Source organism: Herpailurus yagouaroundi, unplaced genomic scaffold (genome assembly GCF_014898765.1).
Source record: "Herpailurus yagouaroundi ecotype Mexico unplaced genomic scaffold, PumYag 140, whole genome shotgun sequence".
NCBI classification, from domain to species: domain Eukaryota; kingdom Metazoa; phylum Chordata; class Mammalia; order Carnivora; family Felidae; genus Herpailurus; species Herpailurus yagouaroundi.
In genome coordinates this window covers 86,563,353-86,582,833 of record NW_024412395.1, presented here as the reverse complement: position 1 = coordinate 86,582,833, position 19,481 = coordinate 86,563,353, and the positions used below count along the sequence as shown (strand labels likewise).

The following is a 19,481-nucleotide window of genomic DNA, read 5'->3' as shown; positions in this document are numbered from 1 at the left end:
AAAAAAAAAAAAAAAAAAAAAAAAAAAAAAAAAAAAAAAAAAAAAATGAAACTAAAAGAAGAAATACATAATAAATCTGCAGGCAATCTGTCATATTCATGGGTTTTTTTTAACCCTGCCACAGCAAGTTTTTCAACACTTTCTAAATTTGCACAAGCTCCCAAAGTGGTCTGCCTCACCTTTGTTGACCACACTGCATCACTCGGAATCAACCCTTTCTCCTCGTCACCATCAGTTTTGCTTCCTGATCTGCCACTTGAAGTAGCAGGTACATCCTTTGAATGAGCAAAAGGGTCTACATTTTTTTGCTGAATTCTTCCTCCTCTGGCCCGATAATCAGCCAGCATTCTACCCAAGCTCTGGCTATCCCCAAGATGCTCAGCAATTCTAGTGCTCACTAGCTCGTGCGAGGGCAAGACTTGAATAGCCTTGGCCTGGACACTTCCGTTCATGCCTTGAAGACCAGAGAGATCCCTAAGCAGCTGCTTCTTCCGCCTGCTTTCCACTTCTTTGAACTCTTTATTGAGGAGAGGAGACCAGTAAACCTGCTCTGCGAAATAATCTCGGGTAGAGCATCTCATCCCTTTTTCAGTTAAAAGGAAGGGCTCCCGGAATGTGATTACTGGGGAGATACAGAGGATCACGTCTTTCAATTCCTGTTTAAAGGCCAAAGAATAAGTCTTTCGTTTATCTTCAGAAGAGGTAACCTCCTCAGTAACATACAATCCAGTGTCATCCTGCAAAGGGTCTCTAAAGGCTCTCATCTGGCTTTTGGGATCCTGTAGCTCATCTGGGTGCTGCAAAGCCTCCGGCTGCTCCAAGCCCACAGCATCCTGCTGGTCGTCCACGTGCAGCGGCAACAACGATTCTGGGACCGATGGAAAGAGAGCACAGGGGATCCCTGCGGGGCAAGCCGTTGTGGCATACTCTTGATGCTTCAAACAGGCAACATCCTGTGGAATGCTTCTATTCTCCTGGTCACCCTTCTCAAACACAATCCTTGATTCTAGCAAACTGCTATCATCGGAGGGCAGAAATTCTGAAGGAAAGTCAGGCTCTCGGGGGAGGGGACTTCCGCTGAACGGCTCTTGTGTGGTCCCTTCATCCTCCCGCCCCTCAATCAGAGAATGGAAGGAAGGGTTTTGTGTTAACGTAGGAGGCATAGCAAATTCATCCATGAGGAAGGAGATTTCTAGTTGAGAATGATAAGCTACACAGATCATAAATACTAGGATCTCTTTAACTCGAGCCAGCTCATAATCAGAGCCTCCTCTAAGCTTGATTGTACAGCCCAGGTGCTGTGGACAGCCTTCAAAAAACATCAGTGTTTTGGTTTGCTCTACAAATAAACATATAAAAAGTTTAAGAAGACATAGTTGGCATTCCACAAGCCCAGACAGAATTATTTCATTATCTTGACCTCTACAAAAGAAAAACTTTCAAGTAAGACCAAAGTTACCAATCCTCATTTAACAAACACTGCTAATAGATATTAGTATTATAACTAAACACTATTAATGGATTATTAGAAATTAGGACAAAGTAAACACTGTAGTACTGATGAGTTTACTCATTTCTTCAATTCTCCAATCTCAAGTCAATCTATCTAATGATCACTCACCATTAGGCAACTGAAAGATCTGCATATAAAATTTGTGACAGGTGCCCAGGTGGGGTTTTGTAAGCAGCTGGTCCATCGACATTACTAAATCACCTTGGGTCATCCGACTGATTCGTTCTAAAACTTGCTAGAACACAGAAAAACGTTTTATTACAAAATTAGAGAATAAAATTCTTAGTAAATTTTATCTGGAAAATGGGAAAAATTTAGACATAAACTTCACAATTAATTTTCTTAATTTTAATTATATAATAATTTTTGATTCTAGATTACACTATAAGTAGTTGCTCAGTGATCAATATGTTCCCACGAAAACAAACCAGACTCATATTAATAACATTATTAAAAGACATGTGAGCATTGTGCATTGGCACAGGACTGGGGGAAACAGGAAATTTCCCAGAAGTGGCCTCTATTCTGAAGAAGGTAGCTTTTCAGAAGAGAGAGCATCTTCTACTTGTACAATTCCCCAAACAAAACAAAGGCTCAACAAATACTACTCATTACCAATTATCTATTACATCTTTGGTGTTACAACTATAATGAGTGCTCTATAATTTATTACCCTTTCCTCCAGTCTGAGATTCTCTAGTCTTAAATAAAGAAATGACTGTCGTGCTTACTGTCCTACTTTCAATATATATGGAAGACCAAACAGATAATCAAAGATCCCTGCATATCAATATGATGCATATAAATTTAAAAACAGAGATTTTTTTTTAAATGATAGAAAAATAGGAACACTCACTGATTTTACATTAATGACCAAAGTAATGCCATGTTCTAGTAACATGTCTTGGGCAATCCGAGACACTGTTTTTTCAACTAGAACCAATGTAGGGCGAACATCAACTATTCGCTGAACATAATTCTTCAAGAATTCCCTTTCCTAAGGAAAAAAAAACATCAAAAATATTATACCTGCTTCAATTCAAGATCTACAAATATTAAAACATCAGGAGGGTTTGACTAAGTCTCTTCATCTCCAAATAAGTCTATAAGCAAGTCACTTCAAACACAACCAAGAATATTATTCATAAATCTGAACTGTTGGTTATGCTAATAAAAAAGGGTTTTAGGAGAAATTCCATTTTCTGACTCACTAACTGTACTTTGAAGGATTTTCAATTCTTAATAACTAATAATGTGAAAGCCAAGAATCCAATTAGTTTGCTCTTAGAGATTAAAAGAAAACAAACAAACCTAACCTCAGTGAGCCTAACTCCCCAATGAAAGCAATTTCTCATTCTTTAAATATAGAATCCCCCTACTACATTCTGAAATTAACTAGAGTAGCTCTTCTTTGGTATTGGAATAAATAACTCTCTAACAGATGCTATTTCAGCTTCTTCCTCATTTCAATCTCCCAGAAGATCATCTTCTACTTAGAACAGCTATAAAGACCTAAAACATACCACTTAATACAATTTCTTGACGAAGGCTTATTTTCAAAGCAAATGAATACTACCAACAATGACCAGAGTTAAAACAATACAAATCACTGACTGTTTCATAAAATTTATGGGCTCCAGAAAGGAGACACTTGAATGTGTGTGCATGTCTGTCACTTCTGCTCCACACGGCCGAAGTGTCTTTTGAGCAAGTCTGTATTCATGGTCAGTGCCGCCAGCAATGGATGAGCCTACTCCCTGCAATGAACCCACCACTATGAAGTACATTTCTACCGTCTTCTGTTTACTTCTGTTTACTGTATGTTTTCAACATCTCCAATTATTAACGAAATGGATTTTTTCCCTTGAAACGTGTTAATTTCCTACTCGACTTACCAAATGGTCATTTAATGGCATTTTCAATGATTTTATCTGTGCAGCTTCAAAAGTGCAACTATAATAAGTTGATTTTTTTTTTTTTTTTTTTTAATTTCTGGCCTTTGGCACAGGGATGGCAAATACACTTCCTCTCAGTCCCAACTATAATCAGCTATCGTGACTGCACATGAAGCACCATGTTCAAAGGAGGCCTGGGCCAGGCCCAGCAAGGACAGAATATCAGGAAGTGGGCCATGAGCATGGAATGGAGCAGAGGCACACCAACAGACCTAGTAGTGATGAGGGAAACAAAGGCAAAAGAACTGTAACTTAAATTAAATTTCCTAACAGCTTACAGCACACTGATACCTGAACATGCAGAGTGTGACCTTCTTCAAGGAACTCAGGGCTGCCTTAGTGCCTCAATGTTTACGGTTTACTAAAGACTAAATGTAACCTTATCTTAACAGCAACTAGCCCGTCAAGGTCCAGAAAGTCTTGCTTCCAAATTCCTTAGAGACTTCTGCTAACCCTAACCCTCACTAATTAAAAAGTATATAATCAGTCACTCCTCACAATCCCAGGGCAGCTCTTTCTGCTCAGTTACATTTCTTTTGCCTCTGTTTCCCTCTTTCTCCCCACGCTGTAAGAAAATCACCTCTTTACACCGAAAACGTCTCAAGAATTCTTTCTTAGCCGTTTGTTCTCAAACCTAAAACTTCCAAATATCATAATTTCACCAGTAGTGCCAGCTTAGTGAAGACACTGTAAAGCCCCAGGGTAATTACCTGCTTGGCCTCTGTCACTCATCCTCTTTCTAATTACAGGCATACCTTGTTTATTATAGTTTGCTTCACTGTGCTTCGCAGGTACTGCACTTTTTACAAATTGAAGGTCTGTGGCGACCCTGTGTCAAACAAGTCTATTGGCACCATTTTTCCAACAGCATTCGCTCATTTCATATCTGTGTCACATTTTGGAAATTCTCGCAGCATTTTACACTTTTTCATTCTTACTATATCTGTTATGGTACTCTGTAATCAGTGATTTTGAACAACTCACTGAAAGCTCAGATGATGGTCAGCATTTTTTAGCAGTAAAGTGTTTTTAATTCATGTATACTTTTTTTTTTTTTAGATATAATGTCATTTGCACACTTAAAAGACTACAGTACGGTGTAAACATAACTTTTATATGCACTGAGAGACCAAACAAGTCACCTAAGTTGCTTTATCGCAATACTGGCTTTACTGCAGTGGCCTGGAACCGAACTTGCAGTATCTCTGAGGTACACCTGTATGAACCAAAATTTCAGCTTCTTCTTTGCTTATTCCACATTGATTGGACCAAACAAAAAAGGAGAAAAAAATAAGCTGATGCTTTATATTAATTCAAACTAAAAACTTCTATAGGGCAGGTATTAGATAGAGGTATAAGAAACTATGTTTCAAAGCACAACCAAGATGCTTTAGGTTATGTGAATTAAATCATGTCTCTTAGATACATGTTTGCCCAGAGCAAACTTCTCTAACACAAAAAGACTTTAGTATGTTAACCCACTTGCAAGAATGGAGTTAAAATGGAGTGAACGAATTTAAGTATAAATGTTCTGTAAATAATTACCTGTGGATTTCAGCTACCCAATTCATCAATTACAAGACCTATAATTTTATACATTTTAACAAATGCAATCAGGATAAGCCTTACAATCAATGCAGTTGTGATCTGATCCTATAAAAGTTTTCCACGGACCGCTTCATTGAGATCAAGAAAATTCCCAGCATTAAAGAATCTGAGATTCCACAAACAGTAATTGTGTTTCCCCTAATTCCTTATTTCAGGTCACCACTGAGAAGGCACAGTACATCAGAGCTAGTAGGGAGGGTATGATATAGGCAGAACCCCTGATTTGCCCTTATTTCTAACTGAATTCTAAAGAGGAAAGAGCCCCAAGTAACAGAGTTCATCAAGCAATAGAGCAGAGTTCCATAAACCACAACGAAGTTTCTTCTGTTGGTGTCTATGAATTCAGTACAAAAGTGACTGCTCCTACCACTCTCAGAAAAATGTGCCGATCACCCACAAATTTTCAAGTTTCTCTAAATGTTTCTGGAACTGAATGTGTTTCTACTATAATATTACAGACACATTCCTGAAAACCTCCCATTTTGAACAACTGCTGATTAAAATTAATAGTATTTATGGTAGAAAAGAAGTCGGGGCAAAAAACTTTTTAGGCCAATATAACTTCATATCCAGTGCGCTAACAAAAATAATCAGTACTTTGAGAGAGAATGTGGACAGCCCCAATGGGCAGCTCAGCACAGCTGGAGGCTGCCTCATGCCTCAAGGGAAATTTTAAGTGTACAAAAGCAACTGCAACAGTACAACCACAAAAGGAGCTCTGAGCAGTGGAGCCATTAAGAAACACCCAGGGCTAGGGGTGCTTCCCTCCAGGGAGAGAGTCCTTCCAACAGCAGAGCACTTTGAATTTCTTAAAAAGAGCCAAAAGGGGGGCGCCTGGGTGGCGCAGTCGGTTAAGCGTCCGACTTCAGCCAGGTCACGATCTCACGGTCCGTGAGTTCGAGTCCCGCGTCGGGCTCTGGGCTGATGGCTCAGAGCCTGGAGCCTGTTTCTGATTCTGTGTCTTCCTCTCTCTCTCTGCCCCTCCCCTGTTCATGCTCTGTCTCTCTCTGTCCCAAAAATAAATAAACGTTGAAAAAAAAAAATTTAAAAAAAAAAAAAAAAAAAGAGCCAAAAGGGTTCCTGCCTTGGTAGCAGCCAAGCTGAGGCGGATTCTTCTTTCCAGTTGAGGGTTATGAGGGTTATGATCCTACTGCAGCCATGCTGGGTCCCCTTAGCTAAGAAAAATCACATAGAAACCAACACAACTTCCATCTGATGCTGCTCCCCTTTACCAGCTGTGTACAAGGTAACTGGTGTTCCAGAAACAAGTGTTTTAGTAGAACAGACTATATGAAAAGCCAGGTATTGCCACTGGGAATCTGGCAAGTTAGAAAAATACTTGAAGTAAATCAACAACCCAAGTGCGCACAGAGGCCAGAATTCAGATTTTCACTTTTTCTTCCGTATATTCCCAAAAAGTTCTGGGTTCCCCTTAACACCTTGAAACTCTAAAAATAAGGAATGACAGGGGTGCCTCAGTGTCTCAGTTGGTTAAGCATCTGACTCTTGATTTCGGCGCAGGTCATGATCTCATGCTCACATGTGAGCATGTGAGATCATGCCCAGTGTCGGACTCTGCGCTGTCAACACAGAGCCTGCTTAAGATTCTCTCTCTCTCCTCTCTCTCTCTTGCTCTCTCTGACCCATCCCCCGCTTGCAAGTGCATGCACTCTCTCAAAATAAATAAACATTTAAAAAATAATAAATATAAATAAAAATGAGTGACAGAGGTTTTGGTAAGCTTCCAAAATAATACATAAAAATGTCTTTTATAATGATTTAATAAATTAAAAAAAATTTTTTTTAAGTTTATTTATTTATTGGGTGGGAGGGGAGGGAGCATAGGCGGGGGAGGAGCAGAGAGAGAGAATCGCAAGCAGGCTCCGCGCTGTCAGTGTGGAGCCATACAAGACGTTTGATCCCATTACCATGAGATCATGACCTGAGCTGGAATCAAGAGTCAGATGGTTAACCAGCTGAGCCACCCAGGCGCCCCTATAAAAAATGTTTTTAATGAAACAAATGCAATTGAGTTTCTTTGCCCCTCCAATTTAAGCAGCTGGAAAGAGTTCTAAGTGTTTGCAGGCACTACAGTACACAAACATCCCTCCAGATCACTGTTTCAGTAAGAAGTTCTTACCTGAAGCACAATAGGATCAATGCAGGTAAATTTAGTTTCTTCTCTGTAGAGATATTCGATGGAACATTTCAACAGAAGAATTTTGGGATTTTTAATACAAGAATTCATCTACAAAAGATGAAGTTTGTTAAAAGATTTTAAAGTCTATTATGTTACAGACCTCCTTTAATCACTAAACTCACACTGTTTATAATTCCTCCTAAATAGATTATTTCCTTATATCTGTAATGAAATACTCTCATTTAGTTCTTTTGTGGTATTCTCTTATATATTTTTTCAAAACAAATAATGAGCTCAGAGCAATGCAGACTTCCTAAAAACTTGGCTCTATACTCTCTTAAAAGGTTTTTGTTTTTTTAATATTGCAAGAAAAGATATCAAGCCCTGGGTATGGAGGAGAGGAGCTTAAAGACAGGATACTTTATAAACTCAAAGAAATCAGCAACTTTGAAAGCCTAACTTAACCTTTCTAAAATTCAAGGACAGAGGAGGGAGAAAAGAATGAAAATGCCCCCTGAATAGATTCCAAGAAAGTATAAACTGGCAAGCCAAAGTGGGTAAAAAGTTTAAAAAGGAAAACTTTAAAGCATATCCAGAAGCACAGATTCCAACAATACACCCTATCCATGTAACTAAAACCACAGGCAGAAGAGCCTGGGTCCCACAATGGAGGTTTCAGACTGACCGTGCTTGTAGACTCCAAACTGGCAAATGATCTTGAAACAGTGACTCATCAGTTGGGGAACTACATTTAGGGATTTTTTACCAACTACAAATTAAAGACTACCTCTAAATATGGTCAGTGGAGCAAGACAGTCATTCATGCCTATGTTTCTACCACACCCACACATAACTTTCAATTCTGGAGATAATCTCAACATACTTACCTTTTAATTCAACACAGATCATTTCATTTGGCTTAAATTACTACTTTGATGGGTAATGTGCCTGTTTTAATAAGATTCTATGTAGAAATACTGACAATAGTTCAAATCCAAGCGTACTTTTATTTATCTATGGTCACTAATAATTTTCAGGAGCCTAATGCCTTTACCAAAAATGAATTAGTCTCTGCTTAGAAAAGAGTGAAGATAGGACTGCAGTTCACCCACCTAGTCGTTCAGGCTAGAAATCTGCCTAAGCTCTCATAGTAACCAAATCAGTATTCCCAGAGGTGGGGGGTCAGGTTATCTCTATTTGCAGTAAGCTCCCATAGTGATTCAGAAGCACAGCAAGTTTGAGAGCACTGCTAGACTGATGGCTTCTCAAAATGTGAGGAGCAACAAATGACACTGGAAACATCTGGAACACCTACTTTAAAAGCAACCCCACCTCCCCACCCCACCAACTCCCTTATACTGAATGAGAATTTCTAGGGGTTGGGCTTAGGACTCTACATATTTAACTATGTCCACAGGTGACCCTAATGTACTATGCACTTTGAGAATCGGTGGCCTTTAGAATAAAGTTCAAGGCCCCTACTGGGATACAAAGCCCTTGCCTGCTTCCTCCAACTTCATCTCCTTTCTCATCTTGCACCTTAGGATCTCAGAGATTCTTTAACACACCAGGTTATTTCACCCAATTTCTTTGTGTTAGTGCTAGAAAGAGGCCTCAGGCCTGAAGGCAGAGATAGAAGGTAAGAAAGATAACGGAATATCAGTGATAATTCTGCAGCTCAGCCCTAAAACAGCAAAGTTTTAAAATTCTAGGCCTCTGGAAGGACTCCAGGCTATTAGAGAAACCTTGTCTCCCTAAGATGTGGCAGGGTCAAGGGAGAAATGATACTAGCATCCTATCATTCTATTGGTCTGGAAGCCTGACCCACCCTCCCCCTACCTTCTTTTGTCCGATGAGTTTCTATTATCCAAATCCTAATCATCATCAGCTCTGGGAGACCTTTCCTGAACCTCCAAGATTTCACCCCTATAGCAGACACTGCTAAACTACTCCTTGATATCCATTCTCCTTCTCTTCTATGATTAGAAGTTAGTACCGCAACTTGTTGGCTTGGTACACAATCATAGTTTGCTGACCTTCACTGTCGGAAAAGATCACATTACCTTTTTATGTGCAATATTTTTGGTACAAACAAATCCATTGACAACCACAGAATCAAACTTCTTTCCACCTGGAATCTAATGAAATAAAACAAAACTCAGTAATATATCCTTAGAATCCAGTCGTTTGGATGTTATTATTTAGTTCCATTTTTTATTTTAACTATTATGTAATCAAATCAGAACAGAAGTTCCAGAATATAGCTCTTCCTTTCAACCAATAATTAATGGCATCTAGCACGACTATCTATTTACCCATTTCCCACTCTCTACAGTATTAGCTGGTGCTCTAAAATACTAATCTGACCGAACAAATTGGCAAGTAAAACCATTACTAAGTCAAACGTCATAGGCAAAAAATATATACAGGACTCCATTACCAGCTAAATAAAGCAATTACACACTGCTTTTCCTCAGAACAGTGACAGTAATCTGTGGGAAGAGGTCTTCTCATAGACGACACATCAAGCAAAAGGAAGCAAGAAAGGAAGAAATTGTATTTGCTTGGTTTCCCAATTCACTCCATGCCCAACTCACCCCTTCCATTCACCTCTCACTTCCTATGAGTGGCTTCCATGACCACTGAGTTCATTGTTAACAAACATATCAGGCAGAAAAACCTTCCCCTCCTCACCGAGAACCCCCTTTAGATGACCATTAAGAGCCAAATTACTGCCAGGCCCACCGATCAGCACCTAGCATTAGAAAAGCATTAGTGGAACTCACTTTTTTAATATGGACAAACTGACGGATGTCCATGTCATCATCCCGGTTCTTGACATCAGGTCGGACTGTCTGAACAACCTGGCAGACCAGTGATACAATAATGTCCCTCCAAGATGGTGACAATGACTCATTATGGAGCAACTGTTGGAGTAGTGCCATCATGTGGTTATGATTAGCTGAGCTACAAAAATGTCACAAGAAAGAAGTTTGCAGAGTTAATACCGCCAGAGACAAGAATTCTGAAAATCAACAGGCACTCTACAAAGAAATAAGCATGTGAATTAGGGCTTGAAGATCTGTTTGAGTCAATCTTATTTTATCTGCGCCTTAATGATCTTGCACAGGAATGAAATCTGTGAGTATATTCAATTAAGAAATCTGTGAGTATATTCAATTAAGATAACGTTATCCCTTTAATTCAATGAAATTTTACCCCACAAATTACAGTGGGCACAGACAATCACAGTTGAGGACTCTTACAAGAAAGTTCATCAGAATAGGCTTTATTTCCTAAGTAATCTTAGTATTTTTGATTTCATGAAGAAGAAAAACTACTATGCATATGCCCACCAAGTCACCGAACATTATAAAAATGGAAAATTAAAATCAAAAAGCTCACTGCCTTACAGCAACCTCTCCATGGCTTGTTTCTCTCCATTCTCCTCCCTCAGCAGCTCCAGGTTGTTATGATGCCAACCCAAAGGTGTGAAAGGCAGCTCTTTGGATTTTTCCTCAACTCGACGATTAAATAAGGATTCTAAGTATAAAATAAGAAATTGTATTTCGCTGTTGCATTTTATACCATATACTTACAGGTTTAGAAAGTGCCAAGTTATCCTTTAAAATTTTTTAAAGTCTGTCAGTTCAAACTATTGGTATAAAAAGGCAAGGACGTGTCAGTACACAAATAAAAAAATTAAGTCTGACTTAGATCATCAACTCATAACAGCCAAAATCAGAGACAGAACACCAGAAAGCAAATTTACGTAAGTGACTAGGACTCTTAAGCCAACAATTTTAAATATGGCTTCTGAGAAACAAATGAGATTTTTTTATAGTCCTTTTATTCAGCTGGGGACATTAAAAAAGGAGGCCAGCTTTCCTTATAATAACGCAAACTAAAAACTACATTCAGCACAACTCTGAATGCTGGCAGAACAACATGTGATAGTGTGGGTGCTGAACTTGAAAGAGAAAAGCTCAGCTCTGATACGTCTGAACCAGCATGTGACAGTGTAGAAAGTTTATCCAGACAATTCTTAATAGTGTTTCTTTCTCAATATAAAAAACAAAGGCCTTTTTTTAAGCCAAATTTTTATAAGTCAGACCCAAAAATGAACTACAAAGAAACATTAAAACATGGTAACAATCTATGTAAAATTTTGTAAAATCTTTAAATTTTTAAAAAGAATGAAAGTGGATCTAAACAATAAATAGGTAACATTAAAGTTTTGCAAAAAAAAAAAATGCTCACTATATAACTACTGAAAAATGTGACTGAATAAATGGAGAGAGGTGGGAAACGTTTACAAAAATTCTCTCATCCTTCCCCCCTCTTAAAGCCAACCAACCAAACAAAACAGCTTCCAACATAACGATCCAGCACTATGAAGTAAAGAACATGTCCACATGCAAGGAACAAAAACTGTACATTTTAATTATGTAAACAGCGAGCCTATCAACTTCTGGTTGAACCAGGTGTTCAGAGGTGAATATAGAAACCCTGCTAAATATTGAGATCAGCTGCGAATGGCCCCCCGTGCACCAGCCTGCCCCACCTTTTCTCTTTTATTTGAAGCCCTCCCACTGTCTAAGGTCTAGGCTGTGGAGGGTTACGAACTAATTAAGCATGTCAGTACTCCACAGTAAGCTAAGTAGGGAAGGTGTAAGAGAAGACTGTACTCTTCCATACTGCCTTCCGTCCCCAAGATATGGACCAGCAGAATCAGTTCTTTATCTCCTCTGCCCACTTCTCTTCCCAGTTCCACAGGGCAAGCAGCGTCCTCAATTGGATGAGATCTCCTTGGAGGCTTTCTGACAGGTTTGAGATTCCTTGATGATATGTATGTCAATACTTAATATTATATTCATGATTTGGAAAGCATAAGCTATGTATGCCTTTAAAAGAATAAAATGCAAATTCTATTTAAAAGCTTTTAAACAATTACCCTTCAGATCAGATAGCCTGTCTCAAACCAAGTCCAAGTTTATACTCTTCACTCCCAACATTCTCAGAGTCACCATACGTATCAAAAACTGTGTTCCCATTATATTAAAACAATCAAATTTATTTGCGGTACCTACTCTGTGCCAATCAGTGTGCTAGGCCCTAAGCACATCCTCACAAACAAGACACAATATCCCGTGTACAGCTTTTGAGAAAATTACCTTTGATGAAGGCGTCACTTATTGAGAGTTGTTGTCCTCCATTGTCAGATATCAAATACTCTGCATACCAGGGAGAGAGCAGAGAGAGTGGGAAGAAAAGCAGAGACTTATGACTGTAACTTGCCAGCGTAATTATACAGAGAACACACCTACACACGAAGTATTACTCATACTAAACCCAACACTGCCCAGCCAATTCAAGAGAGCGTTAGGCTAAAAAGCATCTTTAGACTTATTCCACACACTTCATACTAAACTTAACAGACTTGAAAGACTTGAATTAACTCAAAAGAACCTTGAAGCAGTAAAGTCAGATAATCTTTTAACAGATTGCTTTTCCCTTATCAAAGCTGAACCAGTTTACGAAAATTGAGATCTTCAGTAATTTAGGCATGAAAAGCCAAAAAAGTTACACTATTTTTCTCATGAACAGCTGTATGATTTCACAGATAATGACTCTGTCTATACACAAAGTAGTTCTTGGGTAGGTAGAGAAGCCACCTGAAAAAATATATAAGGTGTTTTGTTTTGTTTTTTTTTTAATTTCAGACTACAAGCTATAAAGCAAATTAATACACAAGTGACACTGGCAGGGAATAGAGATAACTCATCAGGATTTCTAGGAGTTTCTGAATTAGAGTTTCAGTTTTTCAAAATTCTAACCAAACACTGCCAAATAGTTGCCAGAAGATAACTGAATACACGCTGTGTGCTTTTAGAACTTTCAGAATACTGGGGCGCCTGGGTGGCGCAGTCGGTTGAGCGTCCGACTTCAGCCAGGTCACGATCTCGCGGTCCGTGAGTTCGAGCCCCGCGTCAGGCTCTGGGCTGATGGCTCAGAGCCTGGAGCCTGTTTCCGATTCTGTGTCTCCCTCTCTCTCTGCCCCTCCCCCGTTCATGCTCTGTCTCTCTCTGTCCCAAAAATAAATAAGAACTTTCAGAATATTAAATACTTCTCTTACAAGTGAAACTTATTCTTCACTTCCCCTGTAACTTTTCTAGGTTCTTTCTACTATGCAAACTAAACCACAACGTATTTTAAGTGTTTTAAATAGATTTCACTTATAACAAACAAGCTTCAGAAGTCATTATGTTTATAAGCCAATATGATCATCCTTTGAACAAGAAAGCAGAGAAAAAGTTTTACATAGAAAATTCATGTGTGCCAACTCAAATACAATAAATCAAGTATGTGGACAAATAAAAATAGATGTTATACTTCATTTCTGTACCTCCCACACAGAATGAATAATGCCAACCTGTTTGTTCAACTAATATATTGGCTTTGCAAGCTTTACTTTTCATATACATTTACTTTTATATATATGTACGTATGTAATATATATTTCCTAACCCCCCCCAGGAGTGATCATTTTCAAACATACAGAATATCCTGTATACCCTTCACCCATATTCAACAACTGTTAACTTACCACATCTGATTTCTTTCTACATATATGTATGTTTTTCCCCAACCATTTGAAATTATACACATCATGACACTTGACCACTAATACTTCAGCGTGCATCTCTTAAAAATAAGAGCATTCTTGGGGGCACCTGGGTGCCTCAGTTGGTTGAGCATCCGACTTTAGCTCAGCTCATGATCTCACAATTCAGGGGTTCACATCGGGCTCTGCACTGACAGCGCAAAGCCTGCTTCAGATTCTGTCTCCCTCTCTCTCTGCCCCTCCCCTGCTCGCTTTCCCTCTCTCTCTCAAAAATAAACACTAAAAAAACGTTTAACATAAGGGCATTCTTCTCATAGCCACAATACCATTTATACACTCAAAAAAATTGACAATGTCTTAATATTGTCAAGTTAGTGCACATTTGAATTCATCTGTTCCTAAAATGCTTTAATAAATTTTTTGCCTCAAACCTGGATCCACTAAGATTCACACATTGCATTCCCTTCATTCTCTTTTAGAACAGACCAAACTCCCTACCTTTTTACTTAGTCATGATATTAAATTTTGAAAGAACCCAGGCCAAAGGTCCTGTGGAATGTCCCATATTCCGGATCTGATCGGAATGCTTCCTCATGGGGCAGTTTAACTTGCTATGTTCTCCTGTAAATGGGAAGTTAGATCTAGAGGCTTATGGAAGCTATGATTTTCACTTCTCTAGGTTCTACTCACAAACTTGTCAAGACTCGTTCAGAATCCTGCTTCAACACAAAATAAAATGTATTTTAATTGTATTACTCTCCAAATTTTACCACCAGTGAATAATTAATCAAACAAGATCCCACTGTTTCAGTTTTATGAGCTTATGAAAATGAGGGGTTTGCTTACATAAGATAAAAAAACAGCAGATTGTTTTTTAAGTGCAGATATGTCAATCAATTTTAGAAATCCAAATTTCCTTAGCCTCAGAAGATAGAGGATGATTCCTAAGAAAAGAGTTAATAAATATTACCTTTAACTTCAATGGAAAGCTAAAAAACCACCCATTCCCATTTGTATTTTTAGAGGAATGAAAACTGGAGGCAGAGGAGTGTTTTATTCTTTCACTTTACTACCAGTTCACTCTGACGATATTTACTTTCTGGTAATCAGTGTTAATCTTAACCACAATGCAGAAGAAACACAATACTGTATTTCAACTTCACAAGAAAAGCAGACAAAGGATAATTCTTGTTAGTATGCTAAAAAACTAACAGGAGAGAACTGTGAAAGCCAGAAACATTTATTAAGTCCATAAACACCTAGAAAGTCCTTAAATTTTAGACTCTCTAGGTTGCAAATGACCTTAATAATTACCTTCTTTCTGATGCTGAATCTCTTCTATTCTGTTCTTACTGAATAGGCTGAAGGATTCCTTACATTCCTTACCATTCTTTTAAAATGTCAAATCTAGATTTCTCTATTCAGATTCAGAATTAAAAGGAAACTTAGAAGTCACCAAGGTACCTAACCTTTCATCCAATGTAGGCATCGATCCTCAATAACTCTGAAAGGTGGACATTCAACACCACCTGGGCACCCCCAGCGCCCAGCAGCAAGAGCTCACTACTCCTAACTCCTGAACCTAGCTTCTCCTTCAGCCATATACAAAAGAAATATAATTTCTCTCAGACAACATCACACGAACTATTAAGAACAACTTTCGGGGTGCCTGGGTGGCTCAGTCAGTTGAGCATCTGACTTCAGCTCAGGTTATGATCTCACGGTTCGTGAGTTTGAGCCCTGCGTTGGGCTCTGTGCTGACAGCTCAGAGCCTGGAGCCTGCTTCGGATTCTGTGTCTCCCTCTCTCTGTGCCCCTCCCCTGCTCACGCTCCCTCTGGTCTCTCAAAAATAATAAACATTAAAAAAAATTTTTTTTAAAAAAAGGACAACTTTCTCCAGAGTATGAATAGTAGATGTTTTAAGCCTAATTACGTTATTTTTTGTTTAAAGGTGTTAAATTTCATCTTATTAGCCTCAGTCGATTGCTTAAGAAAATAAAGATATTTAGATTTCAATTCTGCTATCCAATGTGCTATTTATTCTTTCCATATTTTAAAAATTTGTGAATCTGGAAAACATTAAAAGTGCTGACCAAAAAAAACAAGCTTGTTGAGCAAGAACTGAATACAGATAGACAGCCCTACAGCATAACCTATGAGCATCCCTTTTCTGTTGATATCAGGTTACTCTTTCAATATCTGGCACAACCATTAAAGTACAAATCCATGTGTTATATTAAGAGTGACATCCTTAAGTTCCTACATTTGCCAAACACACTAATCTCTTTACGTGTGTTTTTTGTACAGAGACTCATAGAGACTCGAGTCTGTGCTATTAACAGGTAAACATGACTATTGTCTGTAACTACCTCCTTAGTATATAAGTGCAAAACTGTCCTCTTTGTCCACAAAGTTATTGAGACCATTAAATGTCTTATTAACATCAAAGACAACAGGATCCACCACAGTCTCCTGACCTACCAATCTCCTACTACCATAAAAGAAGGAAATAGGGTTGTTTTGAAAAGACTTATTATAGTAAACCAACACTGGTGCCCACTCACCACCACTCCCCTTTCTAAATACAACAGTACATTCTTTTCATTAAATTTTTCTACAATTTTGCCAACTTTTTTTTAAATTTTTTTTTAACGTTTATTTATTTTTGAGACAGAGAGAGACAGAGCATGAATGGGGGAGGGTCAGAGAGAGGGACACACAGAATCTGAAACAGGCTCCAGGCTCTCAGCTGTCAGCACAGAGCCCGACATGGGGCTCGAACTCACGGACAGTGAGATCATGACCTGAGCCGAAGTCGGACGCTCAACCGACTGAGCCACCCAGGCGCCCCCAATTTTGCCAACTTCTAATGTCAAATCAAGAACCTACTTTTTCAAAAGTTTATTGCCTCTGTCACTACAGTCATCCTTTTCTCCACCCTCTCCTTTTCTCCACAATTCTAAGATAACGAACTCTGGCCCCCATGATCACAGCTCTAAATTCTTTAAATAATCTAGTATATATTTTGACCGAACCTGACAAAAGACTAAAATAACCAGGCATTCTTGGGGCACCTAGGTGGTTCAGTCTGTTAATCATCCAACTCTTTATTTCAGCTCAGGCCATGATCTCGCAGTCTGTGGGACGGATTCCCATGTCGGACTCCGCAACTACCTCACTCTCTGCCTCTCCCTTGCTTGTGCTTGCTCTCTCTTGCTCTCTCAAAATAAATAAACTTTAAATTTTTTTTTTAAAAACCTGGCATTCCCTATATTCTCATTATCTTGGACTTCACTTTCCTTTTAACCATGTAAGTTCTTTCCTGATAAGATTATCTCAATGGAGGCGAGGGGGGAAGCTTAAATTAATATTACATAAACTTCCTCGTATCACTGGCATTATTTTTTCTTTCTTTACACCACAACTTTAAAAATCTTTTCTGAGGGGCACCTGGGTGGCTCAGTCAGTTGAGCATCCAACTTCAGCTTAGGTCATGATCTCATGGTTTGTGAGTTTGAGCCCCACATCCAGCTCTCTGCTGTCATCGTGGAGCCCACTTTGGGTCCTCTGCCCCGCCCCCCCGCCCCTCCCCCATCCCCCCCAAAAATAAAAAATAAACATTAAAAACCAAATCTTTTCTGAGATGCCCTTGGCATTTAGTCCATCCATCAGCGCAATTTAGACTTCTACTACCCCTTTTTTTTTTAAGTGCTAGCCCCCACTTTCAGATTCATCCTCATATAAAGGTTATCTCTCACAACTTTTGCAGACCATCTTTTTAAAGGGTTGAGAGCATGGGGCGCCTGGGTGGCGCAGTCGGTTAAGCGTCCGACTTCAGCCAGGTCACGATCTCGCGGTCCGTGAGTTCGAGCCCCGCGTCAGGCTCTGGGCTGATAGCTCAGAGCCTGGAGCCTGTTTCCGATTCTGTGTCTCCCTCTCTCTGACCCTCTCTCATTCATGCTCTCTCTCTCTGTCTCAAAAATAAATAAATGTTAAAAAAAATAAATAAAAATAAAAATAAAGGGTTGAGAGCAGAGAGGTTGCAAAAGATTCATGGTGATTTTTTTCAACTGCAGATGCTTCCCCTTTAAAATTCCTTAGGGATACGATTTGAGGTTGTAAAAATACTGTACAAATTTCATTATCGAAGTTTCTTATTTCATTCCTCTCCCAACACTACAAGGTCAGGCGTCTAAAGCAAATTGTCTAACTGCCCAGCAGTCCACCTTTTGCTATAATGAAATCTATAATGACCGGTCACTTTCTTCATGGTTTTCATAATTTCCTTAACTTTCCAAGATGTGAAATCAACATCAAGTCAAACATGTATTTCACATTCTACTTTCAGCAAAACAAGACTGCATCGCCAACACACTCGTCCAGAGAAGAGCTATCCTCCGTCACAACAGATGCCACCTCTGACCCACGCCTGTCATTTCCAATACAAAAGCATCACCCAGTGTGCTCCAGGGGACCAGACTACCGTTCATGTCACCAGAATGTCCGTGTCTAGTGGACTGTCCTTTCTCACTCGCCCAAATGCTCTCCACCGTTTTTATAATTTTTGATGATTCCCATAAAGACCTGTATCTTACTCATGTTCAATGCCAGTCAGGTCTCCTCTTTTACCGCATCCTCTCTAAACTTCTATTTTTGAATAAGACAAACATTTTTATTAATGTAACTTTTTTGTTGTTGTTTCAAGTTTTTATTTAAATTCTAGTTAACATATAGCATATATGAGCTTCAGTAGAATTTAGTGATCCGTCACTCACATACAACACAGAACGCTCATCACAACAAGTGTCCTCCTTAATGCCCATCACCATGTAGCCCATCCCCCACCCACCTCCCCCCACCAACCCTCAGTTTGTTCTCTATCGTTAAGAATCTCTTATGGTTTGCTACCCTTCCCCCCCCATTACTGTAACTCTTAAACGCTATTTTACCACTCCTTGAGGATAATGGTTAATATTGACAACGATGAGGGGCATGTAGGTGGCTCAGTCAGTTAAGCACTCAACTCTTAATATCGGCTTAGGTCATGATCTCACAGTTAGTGAGTTCAAGCCCACGTCAGGCTCTGCACTGACCGCACGGAGCTGCTTATGCTCTCTCTCTCTCTAACTAAATAAATAAACTTGAAAAAAAATATTGACAACCATGAGAAATTTGTTGTAGAAATGGGGGTTTGTTTCCAATTATTTTAGCATAGATGTTTAGGTTCAAAAATTTCTTTTCTGACCATATTTTTACACTCAAAATAAGAAGTAGCAAGGAATTACACAAGCATTTCCAATCTGAGGCAACAATTCAACTTCAGAGAGCTAAATGTTAAAATCCAAACCTCAGGTGAAATCATAGAACAAATTGTTTCATCTTTATAATAATGATTTTTTAGTTACTACAACATAATGAAACCTCACAGTTATTTATTTACTTACGTATTTTTTACTTTTACATTATTTACTTTTACATAATGCCTCTTTAGGGCTAAAATTTAATTTGGCTTTAAAAACATTTTTTAATGTTTGTTTATTTTTGAGGGGGGGGGCAGAGCATGAGCAGGGGAAGGGCAGCGAGAGAGGGAGACACAGAATCTGAAGTAGGCTCCAGGCCCTGAGCTGTCAGCACAGAGCC

The 19,481-nt window shown here is 38.9% G+C and overlaps 1 protein-coding gene across 7 annotated transcripts in view; it reads right to left on the bottom strand.

The window, feature by feature from the left end:
* PIKFYVE (phosphoinositide kinase, FYVE-type zinc finger containing) overlaps positions 1-19,481 on the bottom strand; it is an 87,769-nt gene that overhangs the window by 34,860 nt on the left and 33,428 nt on the right. For 6 of the 7 annotated variants that reach the window (XM_040476050.1, XM_040476049.1, XM_040476048.1 and 3 more), the window contains 8 exons: positions 12,391-12,450; positions 10,630-10,759; positions 10,003-10,183; positions 9,280-9,354; positions 7,217-7,324; positions 2,370-2,510; positions 1,622-1,748; positions 180-1,339 (listed from right to left, as the gene is read on the bottom strand). In XM_040476050.1, coding sequence (XP_040331984.1) covers positions 180-1,339; positions 1,622-1,748; positions 2,370-2,510; positions 7,217-7,324; positions 9,280-9,354; positions 10,003-10,183; positions 10,630-10,759; positions 12,391-12,450 — 1,982 coding nt within the window. The remainder of the gene's footprint in view (positions 1-179; positions 1,340-1,621; positions 1,749-2,369; positions 2,511-7,216; positions 7,325-9,279; positions 9,355-10,002; positions 10,184-10,629; positions 10,760-12,390; positions 12,451-19,481) is intronic. The other variant, XM_040476053.1, reaches the window with a different exon arrangement.